The following is a 16,142-nucleotide window of genomic DNA, read 5'->3' on the forward strand; positions in this document are numbered from 1 at the left end:
GCCCCAGAAAGCAGTTTCCAGGCTCTCGGCCTCACATAGAAAGGTGTTGGCTCAGGTAGTAAATGGCCATCAGCTGTGGCTAGTTGGCCATCAGCTGTAACCAGTCAGCCATTGGCCGCTAATATAACTGCCGTGGTTATGCTAGCAGAAAAAAATAGGGGCTAGCAAGAAGATGGTGGCTGAGCTAGCAAGTGGTGGAGTGTGGATTGCGGATTGCAGAGAGGCGGATGCCACCAGAGAGAATATAGTGGTATGACTCCCCTACCTATGGCTCCGTGGATGTTCCTTTTTGGCCTCACCATATCCTGCGTTCTCTTGTGGGGAGTGGGAGCAGAGACCCCGCAGGCCTCCCTGCACGACAACCCCACACTCTGTAGGGACAGACTCTTGTGCTCAGGACCCTTCTAGACCTCCGCTTACGTCCCTCTTCATTCGTTGTTCGTGTGTATCCTTTGTTATATCCTTTATAATAAAGCGGAAGTGTAAGGAAGTGTTTTCTTGAGTTCTGTGAGGTATTCTAGCATATTATGGAACCTAAGGAAGCGGTGTGAAACCACTGATTTATAGCTGGTTGGCTGGAAGTGCAGGTGACCACCTGGGACATCTAAGATGGGAGCAGTTTTGTGACACTGAGCCCTTAAACCTGTGCGGTCTGCACTAACTCCAAGCAGTTAGTGTCAGAATTGAGTTAAATTGCACGATACCCAGTCTGCGTCCAGCAGAATTGGAGAGTTGCTTGGTGTGGAAAAACCTACACATCTGGTGTAAGAAGTGTTGTGAAATTAGAGGAAGAAACAACTTTCCTTTTGGCAAGTCTCATATTTTCCATGAGCTTTAGCTTCTTATCTGTAAAACTGAGATTGCACCATTCCATGCTTATGAAATAGGGTTCTTGGGAGGTGCAGGATAATATAGCATGAGGGTGTTACATTGGTGTTGCAGAAACACTTTCCAAAATCCAGGCTCGTGTCCCCTAGTGCTAGTAAGCCAACACACTGAGACACGGGTGCTTGGAGAAAGAGAAAGGTTTCTTTGATTTGGCCAAACACGAGAGGAGGAGGAGCGTCTCTCAAATCCGTCTCTCAAATCCACCTCTCGCAAAAAGCAAAGGTAGGGAGCTTTTATGCAGCTTGGGAGTAGGGGTGGAGGAGTTCCAGGAAAGCGAGTGAAGTCTGTTTCTTTAGTCACAGATGATGCTTTTTCATATCAGACCCCAGGGTGTCAGCAGCTGGTCACAGCTACTTGGAGACAATTCTTTCCTTCTGTGAAATAAACTCACAAATTCTCCTGGAGACCCTGAAATTATCTCCTCCTACTTGGCAAAGCGACATCACATCAGCAACTTCTGACTACATTTATGAGAACTAAAGGAGTTGAGCAAGAAGAGCAATTAACATGCGAACACAGGCCTTATTAAAAATTAAATTACTTAATTCTAGCTGCCAAAAGTACTAGGGGCCTTAAAATCACAAGGGCTACACTAGGACTTAACCTCTGTTCACACCTTTAGTTCCTGCCCCAACCTCCAGAGCACACTTTTAGCTCGAAGTCCGAAGTCCGCTGGAGTTCCGCTGGTTTTTTGATGGTCCCTTAACAGGTCATGGACTCTCAAACTGTGCCTTGTCTCACATATTTTCCCTTCAAGGTTTCCCATATGTTCCTACTTCTGTATGTCTTTCCATACACCAGCGCCAACAATAGTCACTGTCTTTTTATCTGTGCTTTCTTAACACCTGTTGTTTTATTACAACATTTATTTTTTAAAACATTTTTTTTATTCTTTATATAATGACTTAATTTACACATCTATCCTTGTTAGAAAACTTGAAGATGTTTTGGAGCAAGGAACCGTCTTATTTACTTTTCTAGCCTATTAATTTTTGCTCTTTATTATTCTACTTTCTGTAGGTCTAGTTTGCTTGTTTTTCTCACCTTCACATTTTGAGACATTATTTTCAATCTTCATCTAACATGTACATCTAAGTTTCTCTCAAAATGCAACTCTTACCTGCATTCTCCAAATTTTGATGTATGTAAGTACTTTCATTATTGTGTTCAAAATATTTTCTAACTTACATTCTGCTTTCTTTTTTGATGCAAGGTAATTAGAATGGTATTGCTTAATTTCTGAACATTTAAGGATTTTTCTAATGAACTTTTTGTTATTAACTTTCAGAGAACCTACTCTGTCATTTCAGTCTTTTAAATTTATTTTTTGTTGTAAAATATACATGACGTACAATTTACATTTTTTACATTTTTTTCAATGTATATAATTTTTTCCACTCTGTATCTTGCCTCTACTTTTCTTTTTTTTTTTTTTTAGTTGGGGAATATTAGGGAACAGTATGTTTTTTCCAAGATGTCAAGTCGTTTTTTAGTCTAGTTGAGGGGGGCACAGCTTGGTCCAAGTCAAGTCATTGTTTTCAATCTAGTTGTGGAGGGCGCAGCTCACTGGTCCATGTGGGATTCGAACCAGTGACATTGGTGTTATGAGCACCTCCTTCTAACCATTGAGCCAACTGGTTGCCCATCGGCAGCTCAGCTCCAAGCTTAAGCCGTTGTCTCTCACTAGCCCAGGTGGCAATCAAACTGGCAACCTTGGTATTATAAGCACTGAGCTCCAACCACTGAGCCAACCAATCACCCACTGGCGGCTAATCTCCAAGCTCAAGCTGTTGTTTTCAATCTAGTTGTGGAGGGTACAATTCACTGGCCCATGTGGGAATCGAACTGGCAACGTTGTTAAGAGTTCACACTCTAACCAACTGAGCCATCTAGCCATCCCACGTTTTTTACATTTTTAAGTGTACAATTCACTGGCATTAAGTATCGTGTTTTCCCAAAAATAAGACCTAGCTGGGCCATTGTCTCTAATGCGTCTTTTGGAGCAAAAATTAGTATAAGACCCGGTTTTATATAATATAATATAATATAATGTAGTATAATGTAATATAATACCGGGTCTTATTTTAATTTTTGCTCCAAAAGATGCATTAGAGCTGATGGTGCTGCTAGGTCTTATTTTTGGGGAAACAGGGTACATTCATTTTGTGTGCTACCATCACCATCATCTCCAGAACATTTATCTTCCCAAACTGAAACTCCATACTCATTAAATAATAGTTTCCTGTTCTCCCCCAGCCCCTGGTACCCACCATTCTACTTTCTGTCTCTGGATTTGATTCCTCTAAGTAACTCACATTAAGTGAAATCATACAGTATTTTGTTCCCATTGAACAACTCCCATCTCCCTGCCCCTCGCCCTGGCACCCACCATTCTACTGTCTATGAATTTGAATCCTCTATGGACCTCAGATATGTGGAATCATATAGTAATTATCCTTTTGTGACCAGCTAATTTCACTGAGCATGGTGTCCTCAAGGTTCGTCCATGTTGTTGCATGGGTCAGAATGTCCTTCCTTTTTAAGGCTATGTTTATACCACATCAAAAAGAATAATATACTTAGGAATTGCCCAAGGAAGTGAAAGATTTGTACAATGAAAACTACAAAATCCTGCTGAAAGAAATGAAAGAAGACACGAATAAAGGGAAAGACATCCCATGTTCATGGATTGGAAGAGTAATACTGTTAAAATGTCCGTACCACCCAAAGCAATGTATAGGTTCAGTGCAATCCCTATTAAAATCCCAAAGGTGGTTTTGCAGACTCTCTTTTAATCCAAAACACTCAGTCCATTATAGTTTCACTTAATTGCTGATGTAATGGTTTTATATCTACCATCTTAATATTTGCTTACTGTTTGTCTTGCCGATGCTGTGTTCTTTTTTCCTTCTTTTTTTTAACCTTCATTGGTTTATTTTTTCTGTTAATTTGGTAGTTATATATTTTTCATTATTTAGTGGTTACTCTAGAGATGAAAATGTGCATCTTTGACTTAAGTAACTTTAACCTCTTCCTGAACTTATGCAAAGACCCTAGAACACTTGGATACTTACTTAATTTCACTTACCCACTTCCTAACTCATATGATGGATGTTTTAATCTATGTGTATTTTAAACCCAAGGAGTTGATATTATTACTTTATAGTATCAATACTAATTTATATTTCCCCATATATTTACCTTTTTGTTGCCCTTCTTTGCCCTCTGTATCCTTGGATTTCCAGCTGGGATAATTTTCTTTTTCCTTGAAGGTCACCCCTATCAATTTTTGTTTACTGAAATTGCCTTTATGTTGCCTTCATTTAAAAATTCTTTTTTTAAATTTTGGTTACATATATAAAACATAAAATTTATCATTTTGGCCATTTTTTTCATTAAAATTTTTAAATTGTACAATATATGTAAAACATGACATAAAATTTACTATTTTAACCTTTTTAAAATAGACTTTTATTTTTTTAGTGTCGTCCTAGAGTCACAGGAAAATTGAATGGACGTACAGAGATTTCCCATGTACCCCCTACCCGCACACAGGCACAGCCTCCCCCATTATCAACATCCTCACCAGAGTGGGACGTTTGTTACAATAGATGGACCTACATTGTTATGTCATTACCCATTAAACTTCACAGTTTACATTAGATGACACCAAAAGCAAAGGCAACAAAAACAAAAATGAACAAGTAAGACTAGATCAAACTAAAAAGCTTTTCACAGCAAAGAAACTGTCAACAAAATGAAAAGGCAGCCAACTGAATGAGAGAAAATACAATTGACCCTAAACAACAACACGGGTTTGAACTGCGTGGGTTCACTTATATGCGGATTTCTTTTCAATAAATACTGTAAATGTCTTTCCTTTTCCTTATGATTTTCTTAACATTTTCTGTCCTCTAGATTTCTGTTATTGTAAGAATGTAGTACATGATACATGTAACATGCAAAATATGTGTTAATCGACAGTTTATGTCATCAGTAAGGCTTTTGGTCAACAGTAGGCTATTAGATCAATTTCTGGGGAGTCGAAAGTTGTGTATAGCTTTTCAACTGCATGGGGGGGGGGGTTGGCACCCCAAACCCCTCCATTATTCAAAGGTCAACTGTATTTGCAAAAGATGTATCTGCTAAGGGGTTAATATCCAAAATATATAAAGAACTCAATAGCAAAAAAAACCCCCAAACAATCTGATTAAAAAATGGGCAGAGGATCTGAATACACATTTTCCCAAAGAGGACATAACCGTAAATATGGCCAAGAGGCACATGAAAAGATGCTCAACATCACTCATCATCGGAAATGCAAGTCCCACCAACATGAGATGTCACCGCACACCTGTTAGAATGGCTGTTGTCAAAAAGACAAGAGATAAATGCTGGTGAGGATATGGAGAAAAGGGAACCCTTGTGCACTGTTGGTGGGACTGTAAATTGGAACAGTCACTATGGAAACCAGTATGAAGGTTCCTCAAAAAATTAAAAATAGAACTACCAGATGATCCAGCAATTCCACTTCTGGGTATATACCCAAAGGAAATGAAAATAGGATATGTGCACTCCTATGTTCATTGCAGTCTTATTTACAGTAGCCAAGATATGGAAACAACCTAAGTGTCATTTGATGGCTGAATGGGTATAACAGAGTTTATTCTTCGTGTTGTCTGTTCTATGAATTTGGACAAATTTATAATGACATGTATTATACAGAGTAGGTTCACTCTCTTAAAAATTCTGTGTGCTTTCTAGTCATCTCTCCTTACCCCCTAACCATTTTAACATTTTTAGGTATTTAATTTGGTAAAATATACATGATGTAAAATTCACCATCTTAACCATTTTAAGTATGCAGTTAAATAGTGACTACTCTAAATACCACATATAAGTAGAATCACACAGCATTTGTCCTTTTGTGATGACTTATTTCACTTAGCAGAGTGCCTTCAAGTTTGTCCATGTAGCTAGCATGTGTCAGGGCTTCATTCCTTTTTATGGATGAACACTGATCTATTGTCCGTATATATCACATTTTGTTTATTCATCTGTTGATGGACATTTGGGTTAGATCTACCTTTTGGCTCTTGTGAATAATGCTGGAGTGAACATTGGCCTACAGGTATCTGTTTTAAGTCCTATTTTAATGCTTTTGCTTATAGATCTACAAGTAGAATTGCTGGGCATATGATAATTCTATATTTAGTTTTTTTGAGGAATCACCAAAATGTTTTCCACAGTGGCAATACCATTTTACATTCCCACCAGTGATATATGAGGGTTCCGATTTCTCCATATCCTTGCCAAACACTTGTTACTTTCCATTGTTTTGATTATGGCCATCCTATTAAGTGTGAAGTGCTCTCGTTGTGGTTTTGATTTGCGTGTACCAAATGATTAATGATGTTAAGCATCTTTTCATGTGCTTATTGGCCATTTGTATATTTGGAAATGTATATGCTAGTCCTTTGTTTATTTTTCGGTTGGGTTTTTTTTGTTAAGTTTCAGGAGTTTGTTACATATTCTAGATAGTAAGCTCTTATCAGATTTGTGATTTGCAAATATTTTCTCCCATTCTGTAGGTTGTTTTTTCACATTCTTGATACTGTCCTCTTATGTACAAAAGTGTTTTATGAAGTCTAGTTTACCTGTTTTTTCTTTTGTTGCTGTGCTTTTGGTGTCAAATCGAAGAATCCATTGCCAAATCCATGGTCATGAAGATTTACCACTTAAGTTTTCTTCTAAGAGTGCTATGGTTTTAACACATATTTAGGTTATTGATCTATGTTGAATTAATTTTTATATATGATGTGAGGTAGGGGTCTAAGTTCATTCTTTTGCAGGTGAATATCTAGTTTTCACAACACCATTTGTTGGAGAGGCTGTCCTTTCCACATTGAGTGGACCTGACACCTTTGTCCAAAATCAATCCACTATGTATGTGTTTATTTCTGGACTCTCCTATCTGTTCCTTTGGTCTATGTGTGTGTATCATTTGCCAGTATCACACTGGTTTTGATTATAGTAGCTTTGTAGTAAGTTTTGAAATTGGAAAGTGTGAATCCTTTGACTTTGTTCTTTTTCAGCATTGTCTTGGCTGTTCAAGGCCCCTTGCTTGCCTTCATTTTTTTTGAAGGATATTTTCTCCAGTTATGGTGTTCCATATCACCAGTTATTTTCTTTGAATATTTTGAAGATACCATTCTAGCTTTTACTGCTTCGATGGAGAATTCAGCTATCACTGTTCTGGTTGTTCCCTTTTGGAGCTAATCTGTTTCCTATCCCATAGCCCGAGCTATTTTAAGATTTTTCTCTGTCTTTGATGTGTGGCAATTTTACTATGATGTGCCTGGGTGTGATTTTCTTTTCATTTCTAATGTTTGTTGTTCTTAGAGCTTCTTAAATCTGGCTTGATGGCTTTCTTTAGTTTTGTAATATTCTCGGTCATTATTTCTTCAGAGATTGCTTCTTCTACAATCTCTCTACCTTTTTTTTTGGGACTCCAGTTATGTGTATGTGTCTATACACACACACACACACACACACACACATGTACACAGAATGAAGCACAGTGTCAAGTGATGCAAAACACAGACTAGAGTATTTTTTCTGATTTTTTTTCATTATGTATGATCTATTGTAAAATTATCTGCTGGATTATCATTTGAATGATTGAATTTTTCAGTTCCGGAATTTCCATTTAGGGCTTTTTAAAAAAATAGCTTTTAAGTTTTCTGCAGAAATTCTCAAGCTCATCTTTTATTTTCCTGAAAATATTAAACATCATTAAAATTCCATTATTTCAGATGCCTGATGGATCTCTTTCTGTTGGCTGTTGTTTTTCTTGGTTTTCAGTCATATTGTCTTGTCTTTTTCTATGCTTGGTTATTTTTGTTTCAGTGCCAGATATTGAGTATGAAGAATTATAATTTGAGGTTTGTAATAGTGTCACCTTCCTCCAGAAAGGACTGAAATATACTCTGGCAGATGGTAAGGGTTAGAAGCAATCCCAGATCACTTTAAATAAATCTGGGAATGAGAGTATTTGTAGTTGGCCTTCAGTCCTTACAAGGGCTAGTCTGTTTAGAGTGGGTTCCTCCTTACTCTTAGGATGAAGACATTTTGAGCCCCAGTACAAAACCTAGAGAGTTTCTCAGCAATCTCTGTCTTCCTTGGGAGGCTGTGATTTTCAGTATTGGTCTTCTAGCCCCTCAAATCTGTTCAAAGCTTGGTGTAGCTTTTTAGCTTCTCAGCCTCTTCTACCAGAATCAGTAGATCCTTGAGGGGTAAAAGTTGCTCTACCTGCTTAGTTCAATTCTTTGGGTTTCGCTCTTCTCCCAGATGCAGGCATACCTCGGACATATTGGGGTTTGGTTCCAGACCACCGCCATAAAGCAAATAGCATAATAAAGTGAGTCACACACGGATCTTTTAGTTTCCTGGTGCATGTAGAAGTTATGTTGCACTGTACTGTATAGTCTATTAAGTGTGTTGTAGTGTATGTTAAAAAAAGAACGTATGTACCTTAATTAGAAAAGACTTTATTGCTAAAAAATGGTAACTATTATCTGAGCCTTCACCAAGTCCTAATCTTTCTGCTGGTGGAGGGTCTTACCTGGATGTTGATGGCTGCTGACTGATCAGGGTAGTGGCCGTGGCAATTTCTTAAAATACAACAATGAATTTTGCCGTATCGATTGACTCTTCCTTTCATGAACAGTTTCTCCGTAGCATGTGATGCTGTTTGATAGCATTTTACCCACAGTAGGACTTCTTTCAAAGTTGGGGGCAATCCTCTCAAACCCTGCCTCTCCTTTATCAACTAAGTTTATGTGATATTCTCAATCCCTTGTTGTCACTTCAACAGTCTTTACTGCATCTTCACCAGTAGATTGCATCTCAGGAAACCACTTCCTTTGCTCATCCGTAAGAGGCATCTCCTCATCCATGAAAGTTTTATCATGAGATGCAGCAATTCAGTCACATCTTCAGGCTCCACTTCTCGTTCTAGTTCTCCTGCTGTTTCCACCACATCTGCACTGACTTCCTCCACTGAAGTTGTGAACCCCACAAAGTCATCCATGAGGCTTGGAATCCACGTCTTCCAAATTCCTGGGAATGTTGACATTTTGACCTCTTCCCATGAATCATGAATGTTCTTAATGGCATCTAGAATGAGGAACCCTTTCCAGAACACTTTCAATTTGCTCGACGTAGGGTTGCTGCAAACCTTCAATTTGTAAAATACACAGTATCTGTGAAGTACAGTAAAGCAAAGTGCAGTAGAACGAGGTGTGCCTGTCTCCGTTTGAGCCCCTGCTGTCAGTTCTGTTGGGTATAAACCAGAAGTGGAATTCCTGGATCATATGGTAACTCTGTGTTTATCTTTTTGAGGAAACATCATACTGTTTTCATAGTGGCTGTGCCATTTTACATTCCCACCAGCAGTGCACAGGAGTTCCCATTTCTCCACGTCCTTGCCAATGCTGGTTATTTTGTTTTTTTGACATTAGCCATTCTAAGAGGTGTCAAGTGATTTTTAAAAAATAGTTGATCTAGCTTTTCTAGTTCTCAGCAGAAGGGCGGATCAAGAAGTGAAACTCTGTCTTTATTTTTGCACCTAGCACAGTCCTGTATAAATAATGGGTACTGAATAAATAGGTAGGAAGGAGGAGAGACGGTAAAGAAAATGCTCTGAAAACTCAGGCGATGTGCAAATATAAGATATGAGGTGTAGATAGCATAGAATAAGGGGTAAGTCTTGGCTTCTGGAGTTCAACTGACCTGGATTTGAAGAAGTGTGACTTTCGGCAAGTTATTTTTCCTATATTAAACAGACTATTTACTTACACCTAGAGTTTTATTTTATGAAAAGCAGATTACTAGACTACAACTCAAAAACGTGTATTTGTCCAGGAGCTGGTAAAAAGAGGACAATAAGAGTACCTCCTTTACAAAGATGAATTGTCTGTTGTAAGGAGAATGAGATAATGCAAAGAAAAGTTTTTGGCATTTAGTGGGTGCTCAGTAAATTTTAGCCATTGTTGTTTTCTGCAGTTGTGATTTTTGTTGGCTTTCTGAACCAAACATGCTATTGCACTTGCTGACTGAAGTCCCAAGTCCAAGGTTAACATGTCCTTTCCCAAAGACATTTCTTCCTCCTCCAGTGGTGTCTGTGTGGCAGGTTTTCATTGCAAACTGTATTTGCTTGCAGAAAAATAGAGCATTACCTCTTTCAAAACTTACTGCTCATTTGGTTTTCTTGTTCTGCTAGGACTCTGGTTAGGAGTAGAATGGGACAATCCCGAGAGAGGAAAGCATGATGGAAGCCACGAAGGGACTGTGTATTTTAAATGCAGGTAATTTTTCATTATGAATTGGCATGGTTACTTAGGATGATATTTAATAGTTGAATAAAGGGGGATAGAGAACAAGAAATGTTTTGCTCTTGGGGTATTTATACAATATGGTGTATTCTAAAAAAAATTCTATTTGTAGAGAGAGTTTTTTCCATGTTTTAAAAATTGACTCCTACAAGTGGGATTGCTTTCTTTATCCTTTTCTGTGTTTTTGTTTTCTTGTATTAGATGACTATAAACATTGCTCCTTGATTCCTTAACAATTTACAATTTAATGCGTACTAGAAAAGGGAAATAGACTAGATTTCCAATAAGAAACAGTTTATTAAGGAAAACACAGAACATCCAAATAGTAGAATGCTAGGCCACTGTTAAAAAAACTTCTCATCATGAAAGAATTAACATATTGCATACATATTGATATTTTTAACTGCTTGATTTTTGAGAAACTCCATGAAGCTCTGAAAAGGATGGTGGGGGAATTTTAGGCAGAGTCTGTCTTTTAAATTGTTGTTGTTTGTTTTCCTTAGGTTTTAGTTTCTCAAAAGGATTTCTTAATATTAAGTTTATTTTCTTTAATTGTGGTTCAGTGAACAAAATCCAGGCCTGGAAATGAAGACTCCTCTAATTCTGCTTTTAATAACTTTATGACCTTGGACAAGACTTAATTGAGTAACCTCTAAAATGAAGGTCAAAATTAAATAACAAAATGTGTTTCCTAGCCCACCCCTCTGTAATTTTAGAAAGTCAGGGAAGAGGAAGAATCACCTCGTTCCCTGGAGGCCAGCAGTGATGGCAGACATGGGATGGGGCCAGCTCAGAACCTGTCCAGAGTTCATGGAGGAGGAAGGTGTGGAAAAAGAAATTTCTTAGCCTGTGTGTTGATCCTTTACCTACCTGGACTGGCCCATGATCTCACAAAACCTTCAGTGAAGGTCCTTTTTCTGTGGAGCCTGTCCCAGCACACTTCCCTCTACTAAAAGCTTGCCCAAATCGTCCAGGATTACACGGTGCTTAATGGTCTCTGGATATGGTGATATTTTCAGCCGTAATTACTCTGAGTAGAAAAAACGAAGACTTGCTTCAGTGATGGCAGATCCAGTATTTGCCCTGAAGTGTTGGTGGGAGGCTAAGGTCAGCAGCATCCACTCTGTGTTTGGGTTCCGCCCCCTGCAATAAGTATGTCCTTACTTCGTTCTGTCTTCCAGTATAGCCATGCCTGAGCATTTACGTCTTGAAATACATTTCTTACTATAATTATTTTTGTTTCATTGAAATGGGACTTTTGTTGACTTGAAAATCCTGTATGGGTAGGTAATGTTATCTGTGAACCCCATTTCAGGATATTTCGGGGGCAGTATAAAAGAGAGCATTGAGTCCGGTGGAGAGCCACTGGTCTAGATGACAGGAATTACCTCATCCTTTAAGGTTGTTAATGCTCATATTGGTGTTAACTAGAACATGACTTTAACTAGTACAGTTTATACCACTATCTTAGACTCTCTAGATCAGACAAAACAGATTTACACCACGTGTATTTTGTTATTTAGCTAAGTCAGATCTCTTACTAATCTCATACACACTTCTTCCCTTGTAAGAAAATTCCTTGGAGTCTTTTTTTCATGTGTCAAATTTTACTTGGAAAGGCATAATAACAAGATACGTATTTTAGCACAGTAAACAGTTTCTTTGTGTTTAGAAGCTATTTTCATGAAGCCAAAGCAATTTAAAGTCAGGACATACATGTTCTCATCATGGGCTTGTGAAATAGGTAAATGGCAAAATGGTGGTGTATCCAATTTAAATAAGAAAAATATGAATCAGAGGGGTCACATTATAGCCAAACATGGACCCCCATCTCTTCAGAAGCGCGTGTTAGTATCAACTGGCCGATAGCGTGTTAGATGTATAATAATCAGTGTGGTTGGCTGTGCGCTTTGGCATATCAACCTTATGGAAGTTAGTTTGCCTCATACCTTGTAAAAGATACAGGATGTACCAAGCGGGATGTTGGGTGAGCTCAACTTCCTGGGTCTGCCCGGTTCAGGGTGGTCGGAGTACTCTCTGCTGCTCAGGGTGAGTTCCTGCTCTCAGGAGGAAACTTGAGAACAGAATGTGGTTTTCAGGGCCCTGCTCGTGGCATATGTTCGTCCCAGCGTATTTTCTCCCCAGCCAGCTCAGATCACATGAGAGTCCAGTTCAGAATAGAAAAACATTTGCAAGGGCCTAACCTCTGCTTTAACAATGACCTTAAAGAAGAAGGATGGGCTTTAACCTGGAGAATAAACATTTTTACAGTTAGCTTGCAGTGTTTCCACATTTTATCCCATTTGTTACGTACTCTAATTATGTGCAGTGATTGTAACAGGTATTATTACTATCTTTCATTGATGGCCAAATGTAGTAATGGGTTAGAATACAACATGAAAAACGACTTGAGCTGAAATCCTGGTTGTGGGCTTCTCCATGATAGGTCTCTAAACATGGGGTAGATTTTTTTTTTCTTGAATCAATGTGACTTGTCAGAATGGGCCTAGGAGTGGACCAAGTTTATAATTGAAGGCAATACTGAGTTTTGATTAGAGGTTAGTGAAAATGATTTTCCTCATCTATTTCAGTTAGCTCTTGATGCATGACCAACCACCCCAAAACTTGGGGCTTAAAACAACCATTTCTTGGCTGGTGATTCTGTGTGTCAGGGATGTGGGCAGGGCTTAGTGGAGACGCTTGTCTGTCCCGAGGATCTACGAAGGCCTGGCAGAATGGGGGCTTGGTATTGGTTGTTGTCTGGGGGGACCTTGAGTCTCCTCTAAATGGGTTCAGTCTCTCTCTTCACACGGCCTTTCACCATGTCTAGCATGAGCTTCTCACACAGCGTCTGGTTTCCAAGAGGGTGGAGATGGAGACTGCAGGCCTCTTAATTCTCAGGCTTCACTCTGTCGGTAGAAGCACACCACCGGATGCGTGCACACCCAAGAGGAGGGGAGGAGACTCAACCCTTTGATGGGATAAGTGGCTGAGTCACGTTGCCAAAGGGCGTGAGAGTCACCTGTGAAAATCCTCAACCACAGTTCCTCTTCCCTCCCCACGCAGAACTCCCTGCGCCCCTTCGAGGGTCTCACCCTTTATCTGGCGTTGGCTGGAAGTTCCGGGTGTTGCCGCCTGAATTCCTCCAGATGCCTGCGAGGCTCCCCAGGTGCAGACGCGTGGCAGCCACCCCTTGCACTGGAGACCTGCGGAGTCGGGCGCCCCCCTCACACCTGCCTACACTGGTGAAAGGACACAATGGCTGCGGAAGACAGTCCTGTTTGGAGAGGACGAGGAGGGCGCGCAGCAGCCCCTGATGCCTGCGCTTCCCAACCCTGCCTGGCACGTGACTCAGAGGCACGAGTGTTCCCGGCCTAGGGCCCATTTCTGCTTCCTAAAGCGCCTTCCCAGTGAACCCCAGCGTCCTAGACAATCCTGTTCCAGCTGTGATTTTTGTAACAGGAAAGCACCTGTGTCATTCTTGGCACTCAGGGTCTCAGAAATGTTGAGTTGTGTAACGCTGCAGGCGCGGCTCCCAAAAGCACTGAAAATGGTGGTGTTTAATATAGTACATCTGTTTTCCTTGTGCACGAACTAGAGATGAAAAACTCAGATGTTAATGATATTCCTGAAGTTTTTGCTCCCAGTTTTTAAAATGATAACCTTTAACCTCTTTTATGATAATCTCTTGTTTTGCCCGTTCACATTTCTTACTCTGTGTTTGGAAGCGGTTAAGATTTGGTTGTCTCTACCAGGCAGGTTTGGTCTGCACAAATCCAGACATCAGATTCTACAGTGGGGATGCTAAGACCCTGGTCTTCCTTTCACCCAGGCAGGACAGTTTGTCCTTTGAGCCCCCAATCAGCATGTGGCAGAGGGTGTCCTCGGCCTTTCCCCAAACTCAGCAGTGTCGTGTTCATGGAGGCGAAACTACTAGGCCTAGATGGTTAGGTGGACACACCACACCTTGTTTCATGTGGCAGCTTTTTCTTCGGAGGGGTCAGCGTGTTAGATTAGCACTGGAGACGGTGGCCAGTAATTCTGGTTCTGGTTCAGGTGTGTGGCTCCTCCCATCAAGAGGTCTCGGAGGCTGTTCCCCTTTCCCGGACTCTAGATGGCCTGTGACAAGTGGCAGAAGTGGTGTTTTGTTAGTTCTGAGACTAGGCTTTGAGAGGCCGTGCAGTTTCTGTTTTCACTCTCCTGGAAGCCCATCACTGCGTAAATCTAAACACCCTGCTGGGAAGAGGCCCAGCCGCCCCAGCTGCTCCAGCCACCCTCGCCCAGTGGACGGGAACCTGGCTGGTCCGGCCTCAGGCAGCTCCCAGCTGAGAGCAGTCACATGGTGACTCGAGTGAGCACCACATGAAACAGAAGGACGGCTTAGCCAAGCTCACCCACAGAAGTGTGAGGAATAAATCATTGGTTTGAGCTGCTACACTTTGGGTAGCAGTAGACACCTGGAACAAATAACTTTATGCCTGAGGCTGTGTGTGAATTTACCTTGCAAATGTTTATAACCATATTTTCTCTTAGCAAAATTGTACTTAAGTCAGATGACGAAATTATGTTATCACTGATGGTGACAAGATACCGCAGGAGCCCATCTGCACGGTTTGGGCGCTGCTGCTTAAATTTAGAGAGTGTGGCATCTGGGTGAATCCCAGCATTTCAAAATCTGTGGGTTTATTTTTAATAGTATATTAGGTACAATAACTCCGTATTTTATGCCAGGCATTATAGTGATGGTTTATATGTTATTATGATTTAGTTAATCCTTATAAATAACCTCATTTGATAGGGCTTTATAGATGAGGAAACTGAGGCTGAGAATGTGAACTCAGTTGCCTGAGGTCACACGGCTCATAAGTTCTGGAGCCAGGAACTGACCCCAGGTTTGCCGGACTCGGACGCACTTGTTGACCCCATCCCCACCTCACTCCCCCCTCCCATTTTAGGAACACGTATGTTAACTAGGATTTTAATTTAAGCCATGTGTTTCATTTACCAAAATAAGCCATCAATTGTCTTTAAGCCAAGACAGAAATGTGGGAAAGGATGGCACACTAGCAGCTGGAAATCCAAGATTTTTGGTCTTGTAATAGTAGACACAGTATTCCCAAATGACACAGGGATGGATTAGATCAACATTTCTTAAAGTGGGACAGGGGGCCCACCTACATCAGAATTCCCTGAGCATTGTTTTAAATAAGCAGATTCCTGGGCCACAGCCCCCGACCCAGTCAGTTAGCTTTGCAGGTGACTTTCCGCTTTTTAGGTTAAGTTTGAGAAGCCCTAGACTAGAGAATCTCTTATGTAGATCCCTTTGAACTCCTAAAAGTTATGCTAACTACAGAGGGTGCCAAAAAAAAATGTATACACGTTTTAAGAAAGGAAAAAAACTTATTAAAATTGTAATATTCAATATGCACCGATAACAAAAGATGGATACAAGTCATGTGTATACATTTTTTGGCACCCCCGGTATATTTAATCTCTTTAGCTGAGTGATATAATTGTGTTTGTTAAAACAAATCTGTTCTATTTACAGTATGAGCCTGTCCTAGGGTTAAAATGTAATATTTTCTAGGCAGCTTCTGGTAGTCGGTCATCCTCTGAAGTCACAACAGACTCAGAACTTGATTTTGCTGCAACAGAGAATTTAATGTCCCGCATCATCAATTTCCCCTCTCCACTGGGTTATTTTCATCAACATACAAGTTTGTTACTTTGTCCCATCTTAAAACATTTCCTTTCTTTCCCCAGCTCACTCTCTGGGGCTCACCTCATCAGGCTGTGGGCCCCAGATGCTCTGACCTGGGTTACCTTACCCATCAAAGCCCATTGCTCAGTTCAGCGACC

At 40.3% G+C, this 16,142-nt stretch overlaps 1 protein-coding gene across 4 annotated transcripts in view; it reads left to right on the forward strand.

Annotated features, from left to right (window-relative positions):
• Positions 1 to 16,142, forward strand: part of TBCE (tubulin folding cofactor E) — a 66,461-nt gene that overhangs the window by 25,058 nt on the left and 25,261 nt on the right. For all 4 annotated transcript variants that reach the window (XM_074316721.2, XM_019746979.3, XM_074316718.2 and 1 more), the window contains exon 3: positions 10,172 to 10,256. In XM_074316721.2, the coding sequence (XP_074172822.1) occupies positions 10,172 to 10,256 (85 nt within the window). The remainder of the gene's footprint in view (positions 1 to 10,171; positions 10,257 to 16,142) is intronic.

Source organism: Rhinolophus sinicus, chromosome 6, assembly GCF_057876585.1.
Source record: "Rhinolophus sinicus isolate RSI-liver-muscle chromosome 6, RSI-T2T, whole genome shotgun sequence".
Lineage (NCBI taxonomy): Eukaryota > Metazoa > Chordata > Mammalia > Chiroptera > Rhinolophidae > Rhinolophus > Rhinolophus sinicus.